The sequence below is a fragment of the Lolium rigidum genome, chromosome 5, assembly GCF_022539505.1.
Source record: "Lolium rigidum isolate FL_2022 chromosome 5, APGP_CSIRO_Lrig_0.1, whole genome shotgun sequence".
Classification (NCBI taxonomy): domain Eukaryota; kingdom Viridiplantae; phylum Streptophyta; class Magnoliopsida; order Poales; family Poaceae; genus Lolium; species Lolium rigidum.
In genome coordinates, this window is record NC_061512.1 from 83497875 (window position 1) to 83520239 (window position 22365).

At 46.7% G+C, this 22365-nt stretch overlaps 1 protein-coding gene across 1 annotated transcript; it reads right to left on the reverse strand.

Annotated features, from left to right (window-relative positions):
• Positions 1-14270: 14270 nt before the first annotated feature.
• On the reverse strand, positions 14271-15018 carry LOC124656165 (SH3 and multiple ankyrin repeat domains protein 2-like). Its single transcript, XM_047194958.1, has one exon. The coding sequence runs from the start codon at positions 15016-15018 to the stop codon at positions 14485-14487; it is 534 nt and encodes a 177-aa protein (XP_047050914.1). The 3' UTR covers positions 14271-14484.
• Positions 15019-22365: the final 7347 nt, after the last annotated feature.

Consider the following 22365-nt stretch of genomic DNA (forward strand, 5'->3'; position numbering starts at 1 on the left):
GCAAATTTCTTTTTTGTGACGGTACCGCGTTTTCGCGTCACGGGTGGCGTTTTGGGCCTCTCGGCCCCAAAAATTAGTGACAGCCGAGCTCTAAACGTCAACGATTATGCAGAAATGAGCGTCGCGGGAGGTGGGCAGCCCGAATAGCGGAGTCTGCAGGTGTGAGATCCATGGCAACTAGGGTTCCATAGAACTACGGTTGTTGGGCCCATAGTAATTACCCGGAAGCAATCTCTCGGAGGCAACTCCCGAGAGAGGCTCCATGAGGCGTAAAACCCTCTTGGAGACATCAAGTCGGAGCAGAAGACAGGCTCGGGGAGGAACTCCCTCGCGGAGGTTCCCGAGCCACCAGCCTCTCTAAGTCAGAGAGCCTTCCTTGGAGTGATAAGATCAACCAAGGGAGCATCGTATGCCGCCTGCACGGGCCCTGCCTTTGGGAGGAAGCAACGAGCTCGGCAGGCTACAAGACAAGGCCGACATACGCCGCATACGTCATGGATGAGCTCAGAAGCTCTGTTCCAAGGAGGTGGGGTACCATTACCTCTTCGGTGATTAAAGCAAGCATGGAGAGGGCTAAAGCAACAAGACCTTGTCCTTGCCACTTTGGTGCAAGACCGGATGGACGGCACAAGCCGCCACCAGAGGCGTCATCAAAGTCTCCGGCCTCTACCATGGACCAGCACTTTAAGGCATGGACTAGGTCCATCTTGTAAAGGACGGGGAGTTTCCTGCCCTCAGTTTGGAGATGTGGGAACCCTTCCCCCTCAAGATATTTCTAGGGGAAGAGGACCAACTCCTATATAAAAGGGCTAGCCTTGCTAGTGTAGAAGGGGACGATCTTTAGCGATCACAAACCCTAGACATCTGTATAGTCATCTTCTCCATTGTGACCTGCAATACAACCACCAAAGAAGGAAGTAGGGGTTTTACCTCTCCGAGGGCCCTGGACCTAGGTAGCTGCCGTGTCCATTGCTGCAGTACCAACATCGGGAGTTCGCCGGCGTCCTTCTGAGTCTCCTGTGTTCGAACCTTTGGGGTTCGGTGACACCCGTGTTCCTTTGCGGACACGAATCTCCCGCATTTGGCGCCCCAGGTAGGGGACTCAAGCGACAGAGTTCTTCTCTGACACCTTCGTCACCATGGTCAACAACGACGAGCCGTTCGACGTCAGGCGCCGCAGAAGCAGCAATTCATCATCGAAGAAGTGGAAAAGCTTAAGGAGGCTAGGATTATCGAGTTTGTCGCTCACCCTGACTGGCTGGCCAATCCATTCATTGTGCCCAAGCCAGCAAGGGGAGGACGCCTCTGCATCGACTTCACCGACCTCAACAACGCCTGCCCCAAGGATCCATGCCCGCTACCGCGCATCGACGAGATCGTCGACTCCACTTCCGGGTGTGATCTCTTGTGCTTCTTGGATGCCTTCTCAGGCTACCACCAAATCAAGATGGCCAAGGTGGATGCAGAGAAGACATCGTTCACTACACCGTGTGGCATTTACTGCTACACCGGCATGCCCTTCGGTCTCAAGAACACCGGAGCCACCTTCTAGAGGCTAATGTGCATCGCCCTTGGTGAGTAGATGGGCCGGAACATGGAGGCCTACGTCGACGACATCGTGGTCAAAACTCGCAACAGGGACACTCTCATTGAGGACCTCCGGGAGACTTTCACCAACCTCCACAAGGTCAACATCAAGCTCAACCCCGCCAAATGCGTCTTCGGCATACCTTCGGGCAAGCTCTTGGGATTCCTTGTGTCGCATAGCGGCATAGAGGCTAACCCCTTCAAGATCCGCGCCATGGAGGAGATGAAGCCACCATGGAAGCTCAAGGACATTTAGCGCCTCACGGGATGCCTAGCAGCGCACGGACGTTTCATCGCTCGCCTCGGCAAAAAGGCCCTACCTTTCTTCAAGCTCATGAAGAAGTCAGGCGAATTCAGGTGGACCCCAGAATCAGAAGAGGCGTTCGCGGCACTCAAGCGGTACCTCACCAGTCCCCCGGTCATGGTGGCACCACGGACCCACGAGCCTTTGTTGCTGTACCTAGGGGCCACTCCGTGCACAGCCAGCGCGGTCCTGGTGGCGGAACGGGAAGGGCCACCCCTCAAGAAGAAGACATCCAAGTCCAAGCCCAAGCCCTAGGACCTCTCCAAGGAACGTACGCCCGTTGACATGTGCTGGAAGCGTTGTAGGGTGATTGCACCGAGAAAGCTCAGCCGGATGACCTCGATGGACCTTCCAGGAAGCCGACCCTCGCAGAGGCTCTCGAGCCTTCCCTGGAAGAATCCTCGGTCTCCCGGTTCGTGCAGCACCCGGTCTACTTCGTCAGTATGGTGTTGCGCGATGCTCGCGAGCGGTACACCCAGCAACAGAAGCTCCTCTACACGCTCCTCATAGCGTCGAGGAAGCTTCGACCCTACTTCCAGGCACATCCGATCAGGGTCGTCACCAAGTACCCGCTGGAGACCGTGCTGCGCAACCCCAACACAACGGGGCGGGTGGCGGAATGGGCAATCGAGCTACAGCCTTTCGAGCTCACGTTCGATACCACTCCTACCAAGAAGATCCGAGCCCTCGCCGAGTTCACCGCAGAATGGACCGATGCATCCCCTGACGATGGGGATGCGGAGGAGGAAACCCAACAGCAGGGCAAACTCAATGCGGGGCTCTGGCCCATGACCTTCGACAACGCCTTCAACGAGCACGGTGCTGGATTCGCAGGCATAATTACCTCCCCAACGGGTGACAAGTTGCGCTACACGGTCCAGCTTCGCTTCAAGGACACCGACAAGTGCTTCAACAACATCGCTGAGTACGAGGGCTTACTCGCCGGTCTCAGGGCCACTGTAGCTCTCGGCGTCAAGCGCCTCGCCGTACAGGGAGACTCTCAGCTCCTTGTTCACTTCTCCAACAACGTCTACAAGCCGAAGGACGACCACATCCTGGCCTACCTCGAGGAGGTGCGACGCATGGAAAATCACTTTCTCGGGTTAGGGCTGACCTTCGCACACCGCGGCAACAACAAGGAAGCTGACGAGATCGCCAGGCGGGCATCCCGCAGAGAAGCTCAATGCCCGGGGGTCTTCGAGGAGAGGTTGTTCCAACCCTCCGCGAGGCCTCCATCCGCGTCTCCGAAGGACCTCCCGGAGGATCTCCCACCTCCGCCAGCCACTGGGGCACCCGACTGTGGCCCGCCTACTGGCGACCGTCTCGTCGTGGCAATCATTCCCCAGGAGGCAGGGTGGATCGACGAGATCCGGGACTACCTCACGGGAGGTCTCCCCCAGAGGACGATGACGCAGAGGCAGAAAGCCTGGTACGACGCGCCAAGAACTACTGCCTCATCGACGGGGAGCTCTACTGCAGGCGCCCCAACGGGGTCGCCCTGAGCTGCATCCCCCTCGAGGAGGGAAAGAAGCTCATCAACAACATTCACACCGGAGAATGTAGCCACCACTCCTCCGCACGAACTCTTGCTGGGAAGGCGTTCCGCAGCGGCTTCTACTAGCCCACAGCCCTCGACGACGCCATTGAGATCTTCAAGTCCTGCTAAGCATGCCAATTCCACGCTAAGAAGATTCATCAACCGGCACAGGGGCTTCAAACCATTCCACTCTCATGTCTTTTTGCGGTCTGGGGGCTGGATATTCTTGGGCCGTTCCCACGAGCGCTCGGGGGCTATCGGTACCTCTATGTCATCGTCTACAAGTTCACTAAATGGGTGGAGGTGGAAGCTGTACGGTCTTTCCCAGCCAGATCCGTGGTGAAGTTCATCAAGGGCTTGGTTTTCCGCTTCGGCATCCCCAACCGCATCATCACGGACAACGGCAGCCAATTCACCAGTGGGATCTTCAAGTCCTACTGCGCTGACATGGGCACCAGGATCTGCTATGCCTCTGTCGCACACCCACAAAGCAACGACCAAGATGATCGCGCCAACACGGAGGTCCTAAAGGGGCTCAAGACAAGGAGCTTTCAGAAGAAGCTGAAGGCATGTGGCAAAGGGTGGCTGGACTCCCTTGAAGGGGTGCTCTGGTCAATCTGCACCATTCTACCTCGTCTATGGCGCCGAAGCGGTCATCCCCGCCGAGCTCAAGCACGGCTCTCCAAGAGTCCTCGCCTTCAATGAGACTCAGCAAGACGAGCTACGGCAGGACGACCTCACTCTCCTGGAGGAGGCTCGACACCGGGTCGCCGTCCGTGCAGCCCGGTACCAGCAAGCTCTGTGTCGCTACCATAGCCGCAACATCCGCGTCCGCATGCTCGAGGAAGGCGACCTTATGCTGCAGCGTGTACTCTCTCGAGAAGGCCTCCACAAACTCTCGCCGATGTGGGACGGCCCATTCAGGGTTGCTCACATCTCAAGGCCGGGAGCAGTGCGCCTTGAGAATGAAGATGGAGATATGCTGCCAAACGCATGGAACATCCAGCATCTTCGAAAGTTCTATCCGTGAGCCCGTCGCGGTACGAGCTGGGTCGGCCCATCTCTACGAGCTCCTTGAGCCACGATGGTGTTGTGCACGCCCTTCTCCAACTGGACCTCATAGTAAGCGTCGACACCCCGTGTCCGAGTGAGTTTCAGCCCTCCCCGAGGGAGCCCCGTGCACCTGTCGCGGCGACCAGTTTTTTGCTTTTTTGAGGCTTCCTCGGAGCTCGTGCATTTGTCGCGGCGGATGTACTACGTGCCACCACATCTAATGTGCTCTCACCGTAGACTTACGGTTGTTGGGCCCATAGTAATTACCCGGAAGCAATCTCTCGGAGGCAACTCCCAAGAGAGACTCCATGAGGCGTAAAACCCTGTTGGAGACATCAATCTGGAGCGGAAGATAGGCTCGGGGAGGAACTCCCTCGTGGAGGTTCCCGAGCCACCAGCCTCTCTAAGTTAGAGCGCCTTCCTTGGAGCGATAAGATCAACCAAGGGAGCATCGGATGCCGCCTGCGCGGGCCCTACCTTCGGGAGGAAGCAACAGGCTCGGAAAGTTACAAGACAAGACCGACAGACGTTGCATACGTCATGGATGAGCTCAAAAGCTCCGTCCCAAGGAGGTGGGGTGCCATTACCACTTCGGTTATTAAAGCAAGCTCGACGAGGGCTAAAGCATAAAGACCTTGTCCTTGCCACTTTGGTGCAAGACCGGATGGACGGCACAAGCCGCCACCGGAGGCGTCATCAAAGTCTCCGGCCTCTGCCATGGACCGGCACTTTAATCAGGCATGGACTAGGTCCATCTGGTAAAGGACGGGGAGTTTCCCGCCCTCGGTTTGGAGATGTGGGAACCCTTCCCCCTCAAGATATTTGGAGGGGAAGAGGACCAACTCCCCTATAGAAAGGGTTGGCCTTGCTAGCGTAGAAGGGGACGATCTTTAGCGATCACAAACCCTAGACATCTGTACGCTCATCTTCTCCATTGTGACCTGCAATACAATCACCAAAACAGGAAGTAGGGGTTTTACCTCTCCGAGGGCCCTGAACCTGGGTAATTGCCGTGTCCATTGCTGCAGTACCAACATCGGGAGTTCGCCGGAATCCTTCTGAGTCCCCTGTGTTCGAACCTTTGGGGTTCGGTGACACCCGTGTTCCTTCACGGACACGAATCTCCCGCAGCAGGGGTGTCACAAGAGCTGGGCTTCGAGCCGGTGGACACACCTGCCCACACTCTGCACGCTTCTGTTCACGTACTTTTCTGTCTGTCCGCACAATAGTCCAATGCCTACAACACTAGGACCCATATTTGTAAAAGGAGACAGCCACTGTCCGCACACATGTACCCGACCTGCAGCACTTGGACCCGCATGTCAGGTACCAACACGACCCTCCTGCATGGGGCCACCTGTTACGACAGCCTCCAGGCATGCGAAGTAGACCAGACATGTCAGTACGACCAACATGTGCTCCACATGTCAGTTCCCATGAAAAAAAAAATTGCGCATGTGCGATCGCAATTGTCTGTCTACCGTCAATTCTGGACACATGGCCCCGCATGTCAGTGCCTGGTGGGCCCAGCATGTCAGAGCTTTGGTGGGTCCGGCATGCCAAAGATTTATGTAGCCCGCATGTCAGAGCCTGGTGGGTCCCGCATGCCAAAGCTTGGTGGGTCCAACCTGTCAGAGTTTGGACTCAATATGTCAGAACTTGTGGGGCCCGCATGTCAGAGCTTGGTGGGTCCCAGGTAGCATTCTCGTAATATAAAGGTTCAGTGTTGGCTTCGCCGAACAAAAACGGCTCACTCGCTAAGCCATCTTCAGCGGCTTGAGTGATCGTTTACGTCCTCGCGGTATTTCAGTAGCCTGACGTAAATTGAACGGAAAACACGCGCGGACGCGCTGGGTCCTTTTTTTTTAACTTCAGTAGGAGGAGTTCGTGAAAAATATTATGGACTTGTTGAATGAGAAAATATTAGGAGTTTTTTCACCTCTCGCAATGGGGATTGTTTTAACCAATCTGATTCTTGCATAACTTAGAATCCACATGTTTGGAATGGATCAATTTAACTGTTTTATAATTATTAATGCATTAATCAGAAACATGTGGGCAAATGTTTTTTACCCATCTCATCCTATTACTGCTACACAAATAACACGGGAACACCATTAACAAAGCTATTCCATCATTTCACTAATGTAAGACATTTTACTTCCTCTCATTCAAATTAATTGACTCAAATTTTTCTAGATACTATGAATCTGGACTTGTTTTAGTGGTTAGATACATGCGTATCTAAACAAAGTTTAGGAAATTAATTTGGATAAGAGGGATTAGTTGTTTTTGTAAATGCATGTATGTAGGCAGGTTTTACTGTGTATGTTCACTAATTTTAGTCCGCATATAGTCCAAATATCTAAAAGGTAAACAGAGGAACTACCAAAGATATGATGACATATTGCTAAGGTTGGGTGGATGTGTTACTCTTAACAGAAATATCAACTTACACTTTGTATATTTGCACCTCGCTTTTTCAAGTAGTATGCTTTTCTTTTTTCCTTTCGAGCTCAAAGGAAAAAAGTTCATCAAAAATTAGCCACAAACTGGCAACGAATCACAATTTAGAGGGAATCAATCATACATAACCAAGCCCAAGAAACGTATCAGTTCTGATAAGCCAAGCCCTAGGCAATAAAGGAAATGAATCTAAACGTAAGGCCTTTCTTTGAATAATAGTATTCAATAATATAAGTGATTGGAGGTTCGATCCCTCACCTTTTCTCACACACTACCTATGGGAGGAATGAGCTTTAAGGAAATAGAAACACAGGTGCTTTCCGAGAGCCTGCGCTAATGGTTCAACGGACAACAAGAAAACTTCCTTTTCTTTATCTTTAATATTGTACTCCGTTGGCACTGATGTTCTTTACTAGACGACTCCTTCTCCACTATTTCCAGGTGTTTCTAGCTAGTCTCTTCAAGCGCGGTATACAATCCCAGTTGTGCACTTCCACTGTTAGGAATAGAAAGTACTACAGCGTCCATCAAGTCAGAAACTGAAAACCTTGACCTCAGGTACACACTACAAATAGTACAGTTTTGAATATCAGCTGCCTCCGGTGTGGACCTTTATTTTTCTGATTTGTGTTAGAAAATTGAACAATAGTGAAAATTTCTCAAAGACAAATCTACATTATAATTTTCAAGGGGCATATCCAATATAGTCAAGTTTCATTGTACTCTCTACAAATCTTCTTCAATGGCTGGAAACCAATTTATCAAAGATGAAATTTTGGCTGCATGAATGGTAAGACATTGTTACAAAAAGAATGAATACACAGAAGCATATGACTATTTCATAGGGCTATTCGAGAGTTCAGTTTTTGTTCATTTGTTTGCATCCAAAGCAGTGCGAGTTTCATCCACAAAAATGGAGAACACATCCTCCATCGAGTAGTAACTTTTGCTCTTCGGTTATACCAATAGTCCTCTTCAAAAAAAGATAATTAAAACACAGGGTTTTCTCAGCAATAAAATGATGTCCCAGCATGTTCCACATTGTGGATTAATTTAAGAATCCTTTTAGCAGCTGGGGTTCAGATATTCCGTTTATATGTTACTGACTATTCAGACCATTCAATGAAAATGGATAATACAGAAGTTGCAAAGAAAGGAATTATAAAGAAGGCAACAAATACATGGGATCACCAGATAGTATCCCATTATCTACACAACTATACTCAAGACTCGCAATGCTTGAATCGCCAATATATAAAATGTCATATGGTGTCAGTCCTAATAGATTGAGTATGCATATTGTAATTAATAAATCTTCTTGCACATAAAGGATACTTTACCTTGTCTGTTTCAACAAGTATAGCATAGTGGCATCCCAGTGAATCAGCACTGACGTGAGCTATCTGTTTATGAACTGCAGTTAGAGATCACTTGTCGAGGTCAGCGCCTTCTCCCGGCGATGACACTGCATCACGTCCGCGACACCATTTGGCGCCCCCCGCCGGCAGAGGCTGCAGCGGTTTTGCCGGCCCCTGGCTCGCCAAGCACAAACCAGGTCATGTCATTGCATTACGGCAGGAGCTAGCACCTGGAAAGGGAACACCGACAGATACAGCTACTTTTTTCACACTGTAATTAGTTCTTCACTTCCCAGTCACTGATACCCCCTTTTTTCCCATCTCCTAACATCTAATCCTCACCACACAATTCACAAAGATAGTAGTACACCAAAGATACTAGACTATAGGTAACACTCAAATGTAAGTGTACTTGAAACTATGAGAAACAATTCTTTCATATTTATTTTAGTATAAATATATTAATTTTTGTTCACAAGCTCTGTTTTCATACATAAACTGAAATGAAAAAAATTGGCCGTATGTAACAGCAGATGATCTTCAAGCTGTAAGAAAATGTCAACATAAAAAAAATTAAAAAAGGGAAAGATAAGGAAGGCACGATATCCAGCATGATTACAATGTTGACACCTTGTATATACATCTAGAAGAACAGCTCCAAGTGAGAAAAAAGATTAAAATTACACATATTGACCTAATAATGCCTTCAACTGCAATATAGCAGAATTGGAACACCATGACGTAGCATCCCCTAGTGTTCAGGTGGCAAGTCAGAATCAATGAGAGAGAGTGGAAACGGGAATTAGGAGGTCAGCATCAAGTACAAAGAAGTGCAAACTATTACTCACAAGTAAAGAATCAATTGAGAGGAATACAGACAAAGCATACAAAAAAGCATTTAGTAGAGTATCCAAAACAGCTGCATGGCCTGAAAAAAAGGAAATGGAGTAATAAGAATGTAGAAATCCCTGAAAATAGAATTACATCTGAAGCTAGAAAGGACTTGCAGACATGTAGCATCAACTGGAGCATGAACAGTACAACAACTACAATTAGTCAAAACTAAAAAACCAGAAGTCTCACCGACAGAGGATATACTTAAATATGATGCTAACTGATAATAGTTGGTAGAGAACATAGTTAAGAATTTCTAGTGTAGCATGCCAGAAATGAGTAAGACAAAGCTGAGGCAGAGTGAGGAAGGAGACCCCTTTATCACTAGACAAAGCAACACCGCCAGTGAGTAGCAACCACTACAGCGCGCACCGACAGTCGATGACAAGAAAAAATCACACGGACTTAGTAAAAGATACTTAGAAGTACTAGCATAATAGTTCCATCCAAGTAGCTGTCACCAGAAGTATAAAAACTACATAAATGCAACAAGAATATTATAAGAAACAACAAAGGGCAGATTGACTTGACAGTGCATCTGCTTGGGCTTGTGCCAGCAACTTTGCAAGTGACACAAAACAAAACATTTAAAATATTTACCATGCGAATATATTCTAGACAATGTATGTATCACCAGAATAGCGTCAAATAGCTTCTCTGACAATTTTCTTGGATATTATATGAACATTTGGATTTATGATCACTTCCCAGGCAAAGTGAGATGGCATAAAATGGACAAAGCTTAGCACTAAGCGGAGTGTGCACTTCCGGATCACTCACAGAACATGTGTTTGTTCACCCTTTGTTTGGAGAAAAAGGATATAGTTATACATAAGGTAGTGAGGTTATGAATCTGTTAACTGTAATCACCCTAGTGCACCCATTTATGACCCATCACCTGACCACTGACAACAGTATAACACAGTACAGAAAGTGATAAAGCACTTCAATACAAATATGGTGTGGCAATCATACACTTTTCGGCTTCCCCAGGCATTGATATAGTCCGTGACTTTCAGGCTTTGTTATGTTCCACATACTAAAGGTGGTCCACACGGTTAAAGTATTGTTCCAAACCAAACACATACGGTTCAAGACTAACAAAAGTATAATAAATTTTCTGCATCATGTTAATGCCAGATGGCAACATATCAGAAGAAATTATACTTTAAACATAGAAGTTAAATGGCACTCCACAGACATCAGAAAAAACCTCACCTGCAGGATTCACTGGATCATATAAGAAGCATGACCAGCCCAAATGTATAGAAAGTCATATCTCTAAAAGAATGCTCTTTCGTTAATTTAAAATTTATATCCAACCCGTTCTTATTCAATTCTGCCTACAACTGCATATATAGATACGGTGCAACAATTCTTGGATGGTAGCAGCTCCTGCCTCAGATGGCATGGAACGACAGATGGGCAGATGGCATGCCTGTAGGCTAGACTGGAAATATTTCCTGCTTCGCGACCAAACCTGGCTGTGCATAGTCTGGCCCAGAAGTGAGAAAGGCATGTCGCAATTATAACTAGCCCAGCCCACTCTGCCACACTCCCAGATCAGCACAAGAGTACATGCCGCTCTCCTATACAGCCCATTGTCTTCTTCAAGCTGGCTTAGCCATAGCCCAATAAAGGCAACAAATCTAGAAATCTATATACCACTAAAAAAGAATTAAAAGACCAAGAAACTGAACACCGATACCATGCACATCGACAAAGCGTCTAACTTTGTCATCTTTGCAGTAATTTTTTGCTCGTCTCTACAATAAACCTCCTCCTTTCCTCGACTCCAGCCCTCTAAAGGCTATGACCTAATTCAGCGAACTCAGTCGCTTGGACCTGTGGAGCTCCATACCTCCGGTCGTCTCCTTACACACCCCTGGAGAGGTCGGGTATGTTTGGATGGTGGCCAAAACTCACCCTACCAATATTTGGTCTTTGTTTGGATGGATGTTAATATTTTGGCATGCCAATGTACCCTTGCCCAATCTTATTCATTTCAGTGGCGGATCCACGTTGAACTGTGGATCAGCTGACCCCACAGCTTTCTAGCAAAGCTTTCATATATCTGTGTATTTTTCTTACAAAAATATCCAAGAAACTACTAAAATATGTAAGAATTATTGCTCTGACCCACAAGATTTAAGTCCTGGCTATGCCACTTGTTCATTTTGCTTGCAAATGTTGGCCAACTCATGGGCAACAAAAAGGCCAACCAATATTTGGCTAGTCAAATAGTTAGCAAGGTAAAACTTGGGTTAGAACTGAACATACCCACCATGCTTGGCTTTCTGTGTCTTCTGCAATGATGATACAATTGCAAATACTCACTCGGCCTTCGAAGACGTCAGGGCGCAAACACCAATATGCTATTGTTTCATACCAGAGTAAGTTAGGGAAATCATCTCTCACCACATCGCTTTAGTCACGTCTTTTCACTAAAGTTTGTTGAAAGAAACAAACCATGATTGTATGAACACTTTGTGACCGCTAGAATGCTAACTTTACATTAGTTTTACTTTCGTCCCGAACAGGTACTAGTTAGGAGAGAGGCGATCATGGAGATGGAGGCATACCTAAAGCTCATCTAGGGTTTTGTCCCCCTCGCCGGCGACGCCGCCGGTCCGTCCCGCGTCTGGTGGCCTTGCGGCTTTGGAGGTGTGGCGGACCATGGCCCCTCGCCGGCGGGAGGGTTTCTATTATTTGTTTAGGTTGTTTTTCGTTGTCCTCTTCGGGATGGTGAGGCAACATCTACATCAAGTCAGAATAAGGTCCTCACCACCCTATCCTCGCTCCGGTGGTTCATCTAGTGCCAGCGCAGGGCGCGTGGAGTCGTGTGTCCGGCGGATCTCTTGGGATCTGGTCGGTTTTCATGTTCGTTTGTGTGGTTTCAGGTCATTCTCTTCCGATCAACGGTTGTCATCATTGGCGATGGTTGCAGCTCTGGTGCGCTGGTCCTTTGGGGCCTTAGCACGACAACTTCCCATTTGTCTACTACACAAGCTCTGCTACGACATCCTTTGCCCGGCTGCGATGATGGAGAGACAAGGACGGCGGCACGCCTTCGGCTTGCACTAGTGTTTGTAGTCATCGCCAGGTGGTCCAAAGACCTATTTGTAATTTCTATTACTTTTGGCGCCTTTTATACTGCTGTTGATGATTATTAATGGATCGGTGGAATTTTCGCAAAAAAAACTTTATGCTAGTTTTGCAACATTATGTTTCATATTTTGGTTGCACCCAGTAATAATTTTACTTGGACCAGTTACAAGATATAATTTGCAGTTCAAACTAGATCAGGGAATAAAACAAATAAGCGCAATGATATCAAATTAATGACAAACAATACCAAAACAGGTGCCAAAGAGCATCACACAGGTAGTCCAAACAACTTGAAAGTGCACATGTACCCTTAGAATGCATTCTTTCCTGTTTAAAGAAGAAACAAACCTAAATAATTATGCACATTTAGAAGTTTAGGAACAAAACAATGTTCATACACTCGTGGAGACATTCTAAACTACAAAGTAAAAGCAATATGCAGCAATAGAACAATAGGGTCACGATCGAACTATTAAAATGAAACATCAAAAAGAGATAAGCAGGAGAGCAATAGCTCAGACTTGAAATGTTTTAGGATCTGTGGCACTGAAAACACAAATTTAAAGGAGCCCCGTGCTGTCATGAACACAGATAAATATTACCATCGTGATAGGTGATCTGCAAATGAAAATAATAGAACTGACCATGAAAACATAAATACTAACTTGTGACAGAAAAAAGGAGATACTGTTGGCTCTACACATTTAATCTACATAGAAAATAAAATCTTATCAATCACAATTAAGAAGAATTGACAGAATTCATAACGCTGAACTAAATGGTCCTGATCCAAGGATTTGCACATCAATATATCATTTCATAGTACTGATTTATTTCTGAATTGACACCTATTCTGATCTTGGCACACAAATATTTTAGAAGTTTGACTTATGTTGTTTAAAGTTTCAGAAAGCTGCCTGGCATAAAACTAAGGTTCTTAGTGGGATATCATCACAATCCCCATCCACCTCGGCTCCACCGCCGTACTGCACACTCATCCTGCCCTCGCCCCTCTTGAATCATCATTCACAACGAGATGGTACGAAAATAGCCAGAGGCTATATGTCTGTGAGGGATTGGATAGACATAAGTTGAGATGAGAGAACGGTGTGTCTCCCCTCAAACATAGATACACAGCATTTTCATATAGCGGATGCTTTGACATCCTTATATGGTGCATATTTTTACGCCCTTATATGGTGGATGCTTAGGTCTTTGACCTTTCTTACACAATACAAACCCCTAACTCAGGGTACATGTGGGACGTATTTTGGTCTGCCCGTGGTTGGCCACTCTTACCAGCATGGTGTACATGAGTAATGCAGTAGCCCATCAAAACCTGTATGCAGGATATGCGGGTTATGCGGCTGCTATCCCAACCTAAGCACATTTATTAGCCCTAATTGTGTGCGTGTGGCTTAAATCGCAGAATAGCAGAACCCATTGATCTGCTCTGTAAGGTGCTGCACGGGCAGGGTACTCTGCATACGGTCAAACAACTCTGACGAGCGCCGGCGGGGATACAATTATGGCGGCATCCATGACAGCATGATCACGTCGACCATGCACTTGTTTCCCTCAAATACCTCCATGTGACCATGCCCTCCAGAGCTTCGCCAGATAACTTTATGTAACAGGTGTTCAGGTGATCAATCATCTGAAGAAAACCAGATGTGAGCTAACTTGTGGACTTACCATGATATCCCAGGTGTGTCGACAGACAAGAGATTTGGATGCAGGCGGTGCAATGGTCACTGTTCTGTGGATGCAATAAGCATGCTGAAGTGCTTCAGACGCACAGAAGTGAGTTTGCAGGATTTGGTACACAAAGCACATGGGTGGGATACACTGTGCGAATAGCCGCACGAACATAATTTTCCAATTGGCCCGGGGGAACACTAGGGATTGTGGACTTGTGTGCATAACTGCATACTTATGTATGAATTCTAAGAAGCATCAGCCAAAAGCCAAACATGAGAGTTAGCATTTCCATCCAACATGTTTCTTTTACACACTAGTGATACTACCATCATACTACCATTTCACAATGATGAAAGGATCAAACCTTGTCATTTCACATTTTTTACACATCCAGAGAGGCCTGTTCCAGGGTAACACCCACGCACATCCTAGGTGGAACTAGCGAGCACTCCAGAGACAGGGAGGACAGAACGTTTTCACCTCCTTGAGGTCGGAGGCGGCGGAGGATACCGCAGCCTCTGGATGGCGCAGAAGAGCTTGCGCCGTGCTCCGACGGCGCCGATTCCCATGTCGCGGAGGTCGTCCATGGTGAGGCAGGGCAGCACGTCGCCATCCACCTCGTGCGCCTGGAACGCGGCGGCGTAGCGCCCCATCCCCAGGCCCCACAACCAGTCCGCCACGTCGACCACCTCCTCCTGCTGCTGCTCCAGAACCCTAGGCTTACGGGGGAAGGCGGCCGCGAGGACGAGGTCGTCGAAAGCGGTGCTGGGGCTTGAGGATTTTGGGGGGCTTGGGGTTTTTGCCGAGGGGTTGTGGTGGTGGGGTTTGCGGTAGCGGGGCCTAGAGACGGGGATAATTGGGACGCGGCGTGGGTGGGGGAGGTGCGACGGTAAGGCTACGGAGCCGGCAAGCCGGACGTTGGGGCGGCGCTGCCGCTTGTCGGGGTGCGCCGGCGGCGGCGGTGGCGGGTGGTGGTGGGGCCCGGGCTCCGGAGTGTCTCCCTCGTCCATGGGAATGTCGGGGTTCAAGGGGAATTGGGGCAAGTTGGGAAGGTCTCGTCGTCTTTCCTTCGCTTTCACCTGCTGCGTCCTGTCGATTTTACTTTACTTCTCCGTGTGCCATATATCCGAATTTAGACGAGCGATTTCAACTCACTTATATTTCTTGGAAGGAGGAAGTATTAGTTTTTGGCAACAACACCAAAGAGCACCGAGCGAAATTTGAAGCGTAATTGGTTGCTCGCATCAAAAAAAAATTGACTAACTACATATATTCAGCCAAATTGCCTATGAAGTTTTTCAGCCTCTACAAGATGGATTCAAATGAACCAGAGTACACAAAGGTTACGAAGAAGAAGAAGAAAGGAAAAAACGCACACCACCAATACACAAGACTAAGGACAGAAAAACAAAGTGGCCACCCCTCAATCAGGGGACGGTTGGCCGATGAGAATTCTCATCGCGATCCAGACACATTAATCACGAGGAAGAGCCCCAAGGACATGAAGGAGGGACAACCCAGCTCGAGGACTCGTCGGAGAAGTCGAACGGCCTTGGTCCGCCGAGACCCAGCACCGGCACTGCACCATCGACGTAATCGAAGGGCAACACGCATTCGAGACCACACTACGCACCGACACCATCTGTGTCGAGGGTGTGTCCGAAAGGTCGCGCTGTGCCGAGACGATGCCACGATGCATGTGTGCCACCGACTGGAGTCGAAGGGCATCAACGGCAGAGACACCCATAGATTACTCTCGCATGGAGCACCCGCCGCGCACCGAAGAACCCCACCAAGAACCCGACACCGGAGCCTAGCAACCAGCAAGAAGACGCCACCACCACCACTGCCACGGCTCGCCTCATAACGGAGAGGAGACCGCACCCATGGCCGCCTTCTGCATCACCATGGGGCACACCAGCAGACGGAAGCATCGTCATCTGTAACTGATGGCAAGACAGAGGGGCTCCATACCCAGCCACGACGACCCCCGCGAGGGAAGCGCGTCACCACCATGGCCACCACTGCGAAACCATGGCACTTATCAGCCCCAGCGGCGAACTGCTGCAGGCCGATAGCTGAGAAAGAGGCGACGACCCTCGCAGCCACGCCACCGACCAGAAGCCGGCACACCGCAAGCAGGCACACGCCGCCCGACACCACGCCGGCCAGCGGGGCCTAGGGGTTGGTGCCACCCTGCCACCGAGGCAGGCAACGACAACCACCACCTCAGAATAGCTAAACCAGAAGGCCGAGACGCCGCCCACCATGGGCCCGCCTGGCCCGCGGCAGGCCTACCTCTGGCCCAAACCGGAGCGCCGCCCTGCAGCCACTCCCTCCGCCGACGCCCGCCGCCAAGAGCCACCAAAGCGTCGCCCGGAGGCCACCTTGCCCGCCAAGAAGCAGAAGCTTCACTGCGCCGCCACGAGTCCGACCACAAGTGGTCGGCACCCCGCAAGCAGCCTCTCCGCCGCCCAACACCACGCCGGCCAGCGAGGAGACCAACTCACGTCCACTGCCGCCAAGACGGACGAACACCAGAGCCTGGGGATCCGCCGCCCTGCCACCAACGTAGGAGACGGCAACCACCCAGCAGATCAAAATTTGCACATTTATGTTTTTTGTCCGCTAGATGGTGCATGAGAAAAAATATTAAGTTTGGGTTAGTTTGTGCATTACGTTTGGTTGCTAACAATGTTTTATAACGTAGATTCGCCACATGGTTTAGTTGCCCACGATCGTCAATTCTTTTGTTGATATACGGGAAGCAGCGGCTATTTGGTTATATGCAAAGTAGCGATGTGGTTACTTGCTCTTCATGTTGATGATCATACCACCTAACTAGCTATGACGAAGAACACCAAAACACCATCAACACACATCATAACTGACATCGGAGCACAGCAAAACAAATCGATTAGCATATTTAGGGTTCACACGAACACCCTAATCAAAAGTATAGAAGACATCTAAACACCATTAATCAAAAGCATGTACCAAAGTCTTAGCATCATCAGTTCACCATACTTACTAGCACTACAACTATATATATACATCACTTACATAGACATATAACTTGGTCGGCCGCCGCCTAGACGTGGTTAGGGCAGGTGTAAAGCCTGGCGGTGGAGATGTTGTTCATGTAGATCTTCATCTTGATAACGAATGTTTGGATCTTGAACTCCACGATGTCGTTGTACTCGAGTTTGTACTTGAAGACTAGCTTCGCCAAGTTCCTCCCAAGACCACGTGGCCACCATGGAGGTGACTTGCACCCACTTGGCGCAGAAGCGATAGGCAGACAATCTCACATTGTATGGCAGTGGGATCTTAATCCAGTCCCACAGCCCTTGCTGGAATGCTGGTGGCACGATGAGCATGCGTAGGTCATCCACGGAGAGCTGGACGTAGAAACGTCGCGGAATCAACGCTCTGGGGATGTGCCCTAGCTTCGGCTGGTAGCCATGGGTGTGTGGTGGCACCGCGGCAGCTTCCACCCTGTCTGGCACCACCGGCTTAAGAGCATGTGTCCATCAATTGAGGGTGATATGGTTCTGGTAGCCTAGAACAAGAAGAAGGTAAACTTTTTTTTGACACAAATACAGTAGGGAAAGGCTCCCTACCGTGTCATTTTATATTAATAAAGGATGAAATATTTACAATGGGTCTAAAAAGGGTCTAAACTTAGTACACACTCATAGAGTGTCAAGCCAGGATTGCATCCCTTCTCTAAGGCTAGGCTTAGCTCTATGCATTGTAAGGGTGAAGGTGTTCTTAAATCTACTAATACATGTTTGCACATTTGGATAATTTGCATTAAAAATAGCATCATTTCTTTGATCCCAAATGCTCCAGCAGCCACCTATCAGGATTTCCATGAAGAATTCCAAGGATATTCTTTGCTTTGCTTCATCTATCATCTGATATAAACTCATATCCACATTTCATTCCAAACCAAGTGCCCACCAGAAGCTCTGACTGAAAGTACACTCAAAGAAGAGGTGCATATTTGTTTCCTCTAGGCACACATCACAGAGTACACAATCAGAGAATTCAACATGGAAGTTTTTGTGCTTCATCATCTGTTTTGTATATAATCTTCCATATAATAGCAGCCAGAAGAAGAATTTATGCCTTGGAATACTGCAAGCTTTCCAAATTGATGATATACTATTTGGTGTTTCATGGTTACCAATTAGCTCTCTGTAAACTTTCTTTGTGGAATATGAGCTGCCCAGCTGAATGACCACATATCATGATCTTCTGTGATTTCCTATATATTTTCACTGTATATCTCCATAGCCTTATCAATGGTGATGCTCTGATTTTTAGCAAATGAGTGCAAATGAGGATACATATCCTGTCTTATGGAGTTGTTCCAGTTGTCTTTCCAAAGGATTGTTGATTTTCCACTTTGAATGTCCACTGTTGTCAATTCTTTATATATATCATGTAATGTCAAGCAATCCCTCCACCAAAATGAGGCCTTTGGATTAATCGTCTGGGGGTGCCTCTATTTTCATATAGATGATACCCCACGCGTTGCTGCGGGAGTATGTTAATATATCTTTAGAGTTAGATAAGTGAAAGTGGAAGTATAAAGTAATGGATGTTATCAGTTAAGCTAAAAGTATATTAAACATACACACATGAAAGACATACACACATGAAAGACAGATCGGCAATAGAGATACTCTTTATATAAATAACGATATACTTGCTAAGTCACTTTTACTCGTTGGTTGATGTACAGTAGTCATTGTTTCCTACCTTGTCTACCGTATAATGCACATATCACCAAAATAATGATGGAGCAAAGCACATAATGACAGTTGAAGCAACGAAGAAAATAGACAGCCCAGAAACTTCAGTATGGTTTATCATCCGTCCAACTTGCAACACTACCTGAAACAAAGATAATCCCATTGTGTTCTCAAACCAATTTGAGCAATGGGAACTTATATATTAAATGATTAAACCCCATTAACAAAAAAAATACGTAAATACATAACAACGATCTCACACCTTCTTAAATCTGATTCTTCATGGATAAGCAAGAAACCGGTGGATCTATTGATCACTTTCAACAGTCTGCTAAAGAATGAAATAATAATAAAATTGTTAGGATAGTAAAATTTGCGAGCTACAACAGTAACTTAAATCAGCATTCCCCTTCAAATACTCCGCATACTTTGGAGGGCAATCTCTATTACTTTTTTGACACTAAGTCTTATTGGACACACACACACACACACACGGTAGTAGATAAGAATGGAAATACACATGTATAATACTTGTTTCTGCCACATTCATGATTAGAGGCACATTGCATGGACAGAAACATGGCTGACATTAATTAATTAAAGATGCACTGAAACGATAGATCATAGTTTTAGTACTACATGATGAAAAACAAATAAATATGTACCAATAACAGGTGGAGGGGGAGGGGGAAGGAGATAACTTACAACTCTAATTTATGGGAGCCCTGGATAACTGGAGGAGGAGGAGGAGCGGGAGTGCTGCTTATCACATCCAGCATGTGGTAGGATGCAGCCAAGAATAGGAAGATGCCCTTGATTAAGGAGGACATGAACACTCCCACGGTGGTAGAGAGGGGTCTATGAAGATGCAGGAGGACGGCTCTAGCAGCAGGCAGGCTTCATGCATCGATGGGAGGCAACGTCAATCTTGAATGGCTGTAAGCTGCAGAACGCAAAAAAACAAAATTAGATGAGCACTCTGTCGGTAGTACACACAATGATGGCCGCTTTCTCCGATCTAGAGGGGCATGGAGAATCCAATAGATCCGAACGCGGGGTTTTGAGCTAGCAGATGCGCAATCTGATGGCAACACACACGATCATGTCCTCTGATCTTCAGAGCGGCATGGACCAATAAATCCAAATAAATCGCAGAGGCTTTGAGCTAGCAACAGGCAATATCAAATCAAAACGGGTGGAGGGCAACCTGCTAGATTGGGAAGATATGTTAGGGATTGAAAAATAAGGAAAGGGGGTTAAAATCCGGAGCGGCCAGGTACCAGCGTTGAGACCAGAGTGGCAGAGCGATTAGTTTTTAACCTAGAAGTGATGGCGGCGGATCAGTTCAATGGAGCAATTTATACTCGATGAATGCTAGGATTTATTGGACGATTTTATGATAATTTGTAGTGAGGAGGTCGGACGGTAATGGCGGAGGAATTAGCGCCGGTCTTAATATAGGAACATCGGCGTTCCTTTTTTTCCACATCGAAGGGCAAGCGGGTCTCGAGTTTGGACCATGAATCCGGGAGCCCAGAAAAGGTATTCCAGCCCAATTGGCTGGACCAGCCCACCTATTTATCAGGTGATGTGGCTCGCTCTCAGATCAGCAAAATGGGACCATCTATTAAGAAAGAGAAGATAAGTTTGACTTATTAAATTAACCCAAGGTAGATCTGCATGGTTATAAAACTTGTGCAAATTCTTCATAAGCAGAGCTTGATTTTTTAATCTGAGGTTCAATATTCCTAAACCACCCTGATCTTTTGGTCTGCAAATCATGTCCCAGCTTGCAAGGCATTTCCCTTATATTTTATTTTTCTTTCAGACCACAGAAACTTTCTTCCACTTTTTTCAAAATGGACAAAAATAGTAATAGGAACCTTGAAAGAGCACATTGCATACATGGGCAGTCATTGTATCACTGAGTTCAATAGTGTGAGTTTACCAGTATAAGACATCAGAGATGAAATTCCAGATAGCTTTTTATCAATTCTAGAAACAGTTGGCATGATGAGGTCAGATACAGAGGGTCTTGTGGTGCCCAAAGGCAGTCCCAGATATGTAAAAGGCATGCTTTCAACTTTGCATCCAAAAATATCAGTCAATTCACTTGCTTTATCACTGTAAATATTGATAGGTACAAGTGTGGTCTTGTGGAAATTTACATGCAGTCTAGTGGATTGGCTGAAAATTTGCAGCACTTCCTTTAAATGAACCAGTTGTCCACTATTAGCAGGCATAATCATTAATGTATCATCTGCATACTGAACAATTGGATATTTCTGACCAAAGTCTTCCATAATTGGTAATTCAATATATCCATTTTGCCAAGCCTTGTTAATAGCACTCTGCAGTAAGTCAGCAGTATTAACAAAGAGAATTGGTGACAATGGGTCCCCTTGTCTTACTCCTCTTTTACAGATTATTTTATTTCCTGGCACCCCATTTAGGAGGACTGAAGTTGAGGCTGAGTGGAGGATATTGGATATAAGTTTGACCCATTTTGGTCCAAAACCTCTAGCCCTGAGCATGGAAATAACTGCATTGTAATCCACTTTATCAAAAGCCTTTTCAAAATCAATTTTCAGGATTATAATAGGCCTCTTGGAAAGATGACATATATGTAGATATTCAAATGCCCAACCTAGGCAATCCTGAATATTTCTTCCTTTAATGAAACCATACTGATTTTGATATATCAAAGGGATAATCTCTTTCTGCATTCTATTTGCCATGAGCTTGGTGATAATCTTGAGGGGGAGACTAACCAGAGAGATGGGTATGTAGTCATTCATATTCTCTGGATCTGTTTTTTTTAGGGATGAGTGTGATGAAAGCAGTATTGATACTTTCCAGATTTATTTTCTCATTGTAGAAATCCCATATGAGCTTGTAGAAATCCTCTTTAATTATTGGCCAACATTTTTTGAGAAATTTTCCATTGAAACCATCTGGGCCTGGAGCCTTATCTATATGAAAATCTTTCACAACATTATCTATTTCCTCTCTGGTAAATGGTGCATCAAGATGAGCAAGTTCAGCTGGTTGTATGATTTCCTCCAAATGAATATTCGTTGTGGCATTTTCACTCACACCAAGTCTTTCTTTGTAAGATTCCCATATAATAGCAGCCTTATGATCATGTTTATAAACCATAGATCCATCAGAAGATCTAATATATGTAATAAGATTCCTTCTGTAGCTTTTTGTTGCAATAGTATGGAAGTACTTGGTATTCTCATCCCCCAAAGTTGCCCATCTGATTTTGGATCTATTTTTCCAATAAATTCTTCTGGCTTATGTCAATTTTCTTGTATGCTCTTGCAAGATTCCTTGAAAATTCTTTTCGGCAGTGGAAAGAAATCTTTGTTCTTCCAATCCATCAAGAAGGGCCAAGGTAAAATTGCATTTAGTAATAAGGTTTCCCGGATTTGAAATATTATTGCCCCATTTCTTCAGTCCATATCTAAGCTTCTTGAATTTTCCATTAATCATCATGGCAGAATCTCTTTTATATTCAGCAATTATTGATAGTGTCATGAAATCCATGAAAATCTATCCAATAATTTTCAAATCTGAAAAGGTTGGCCT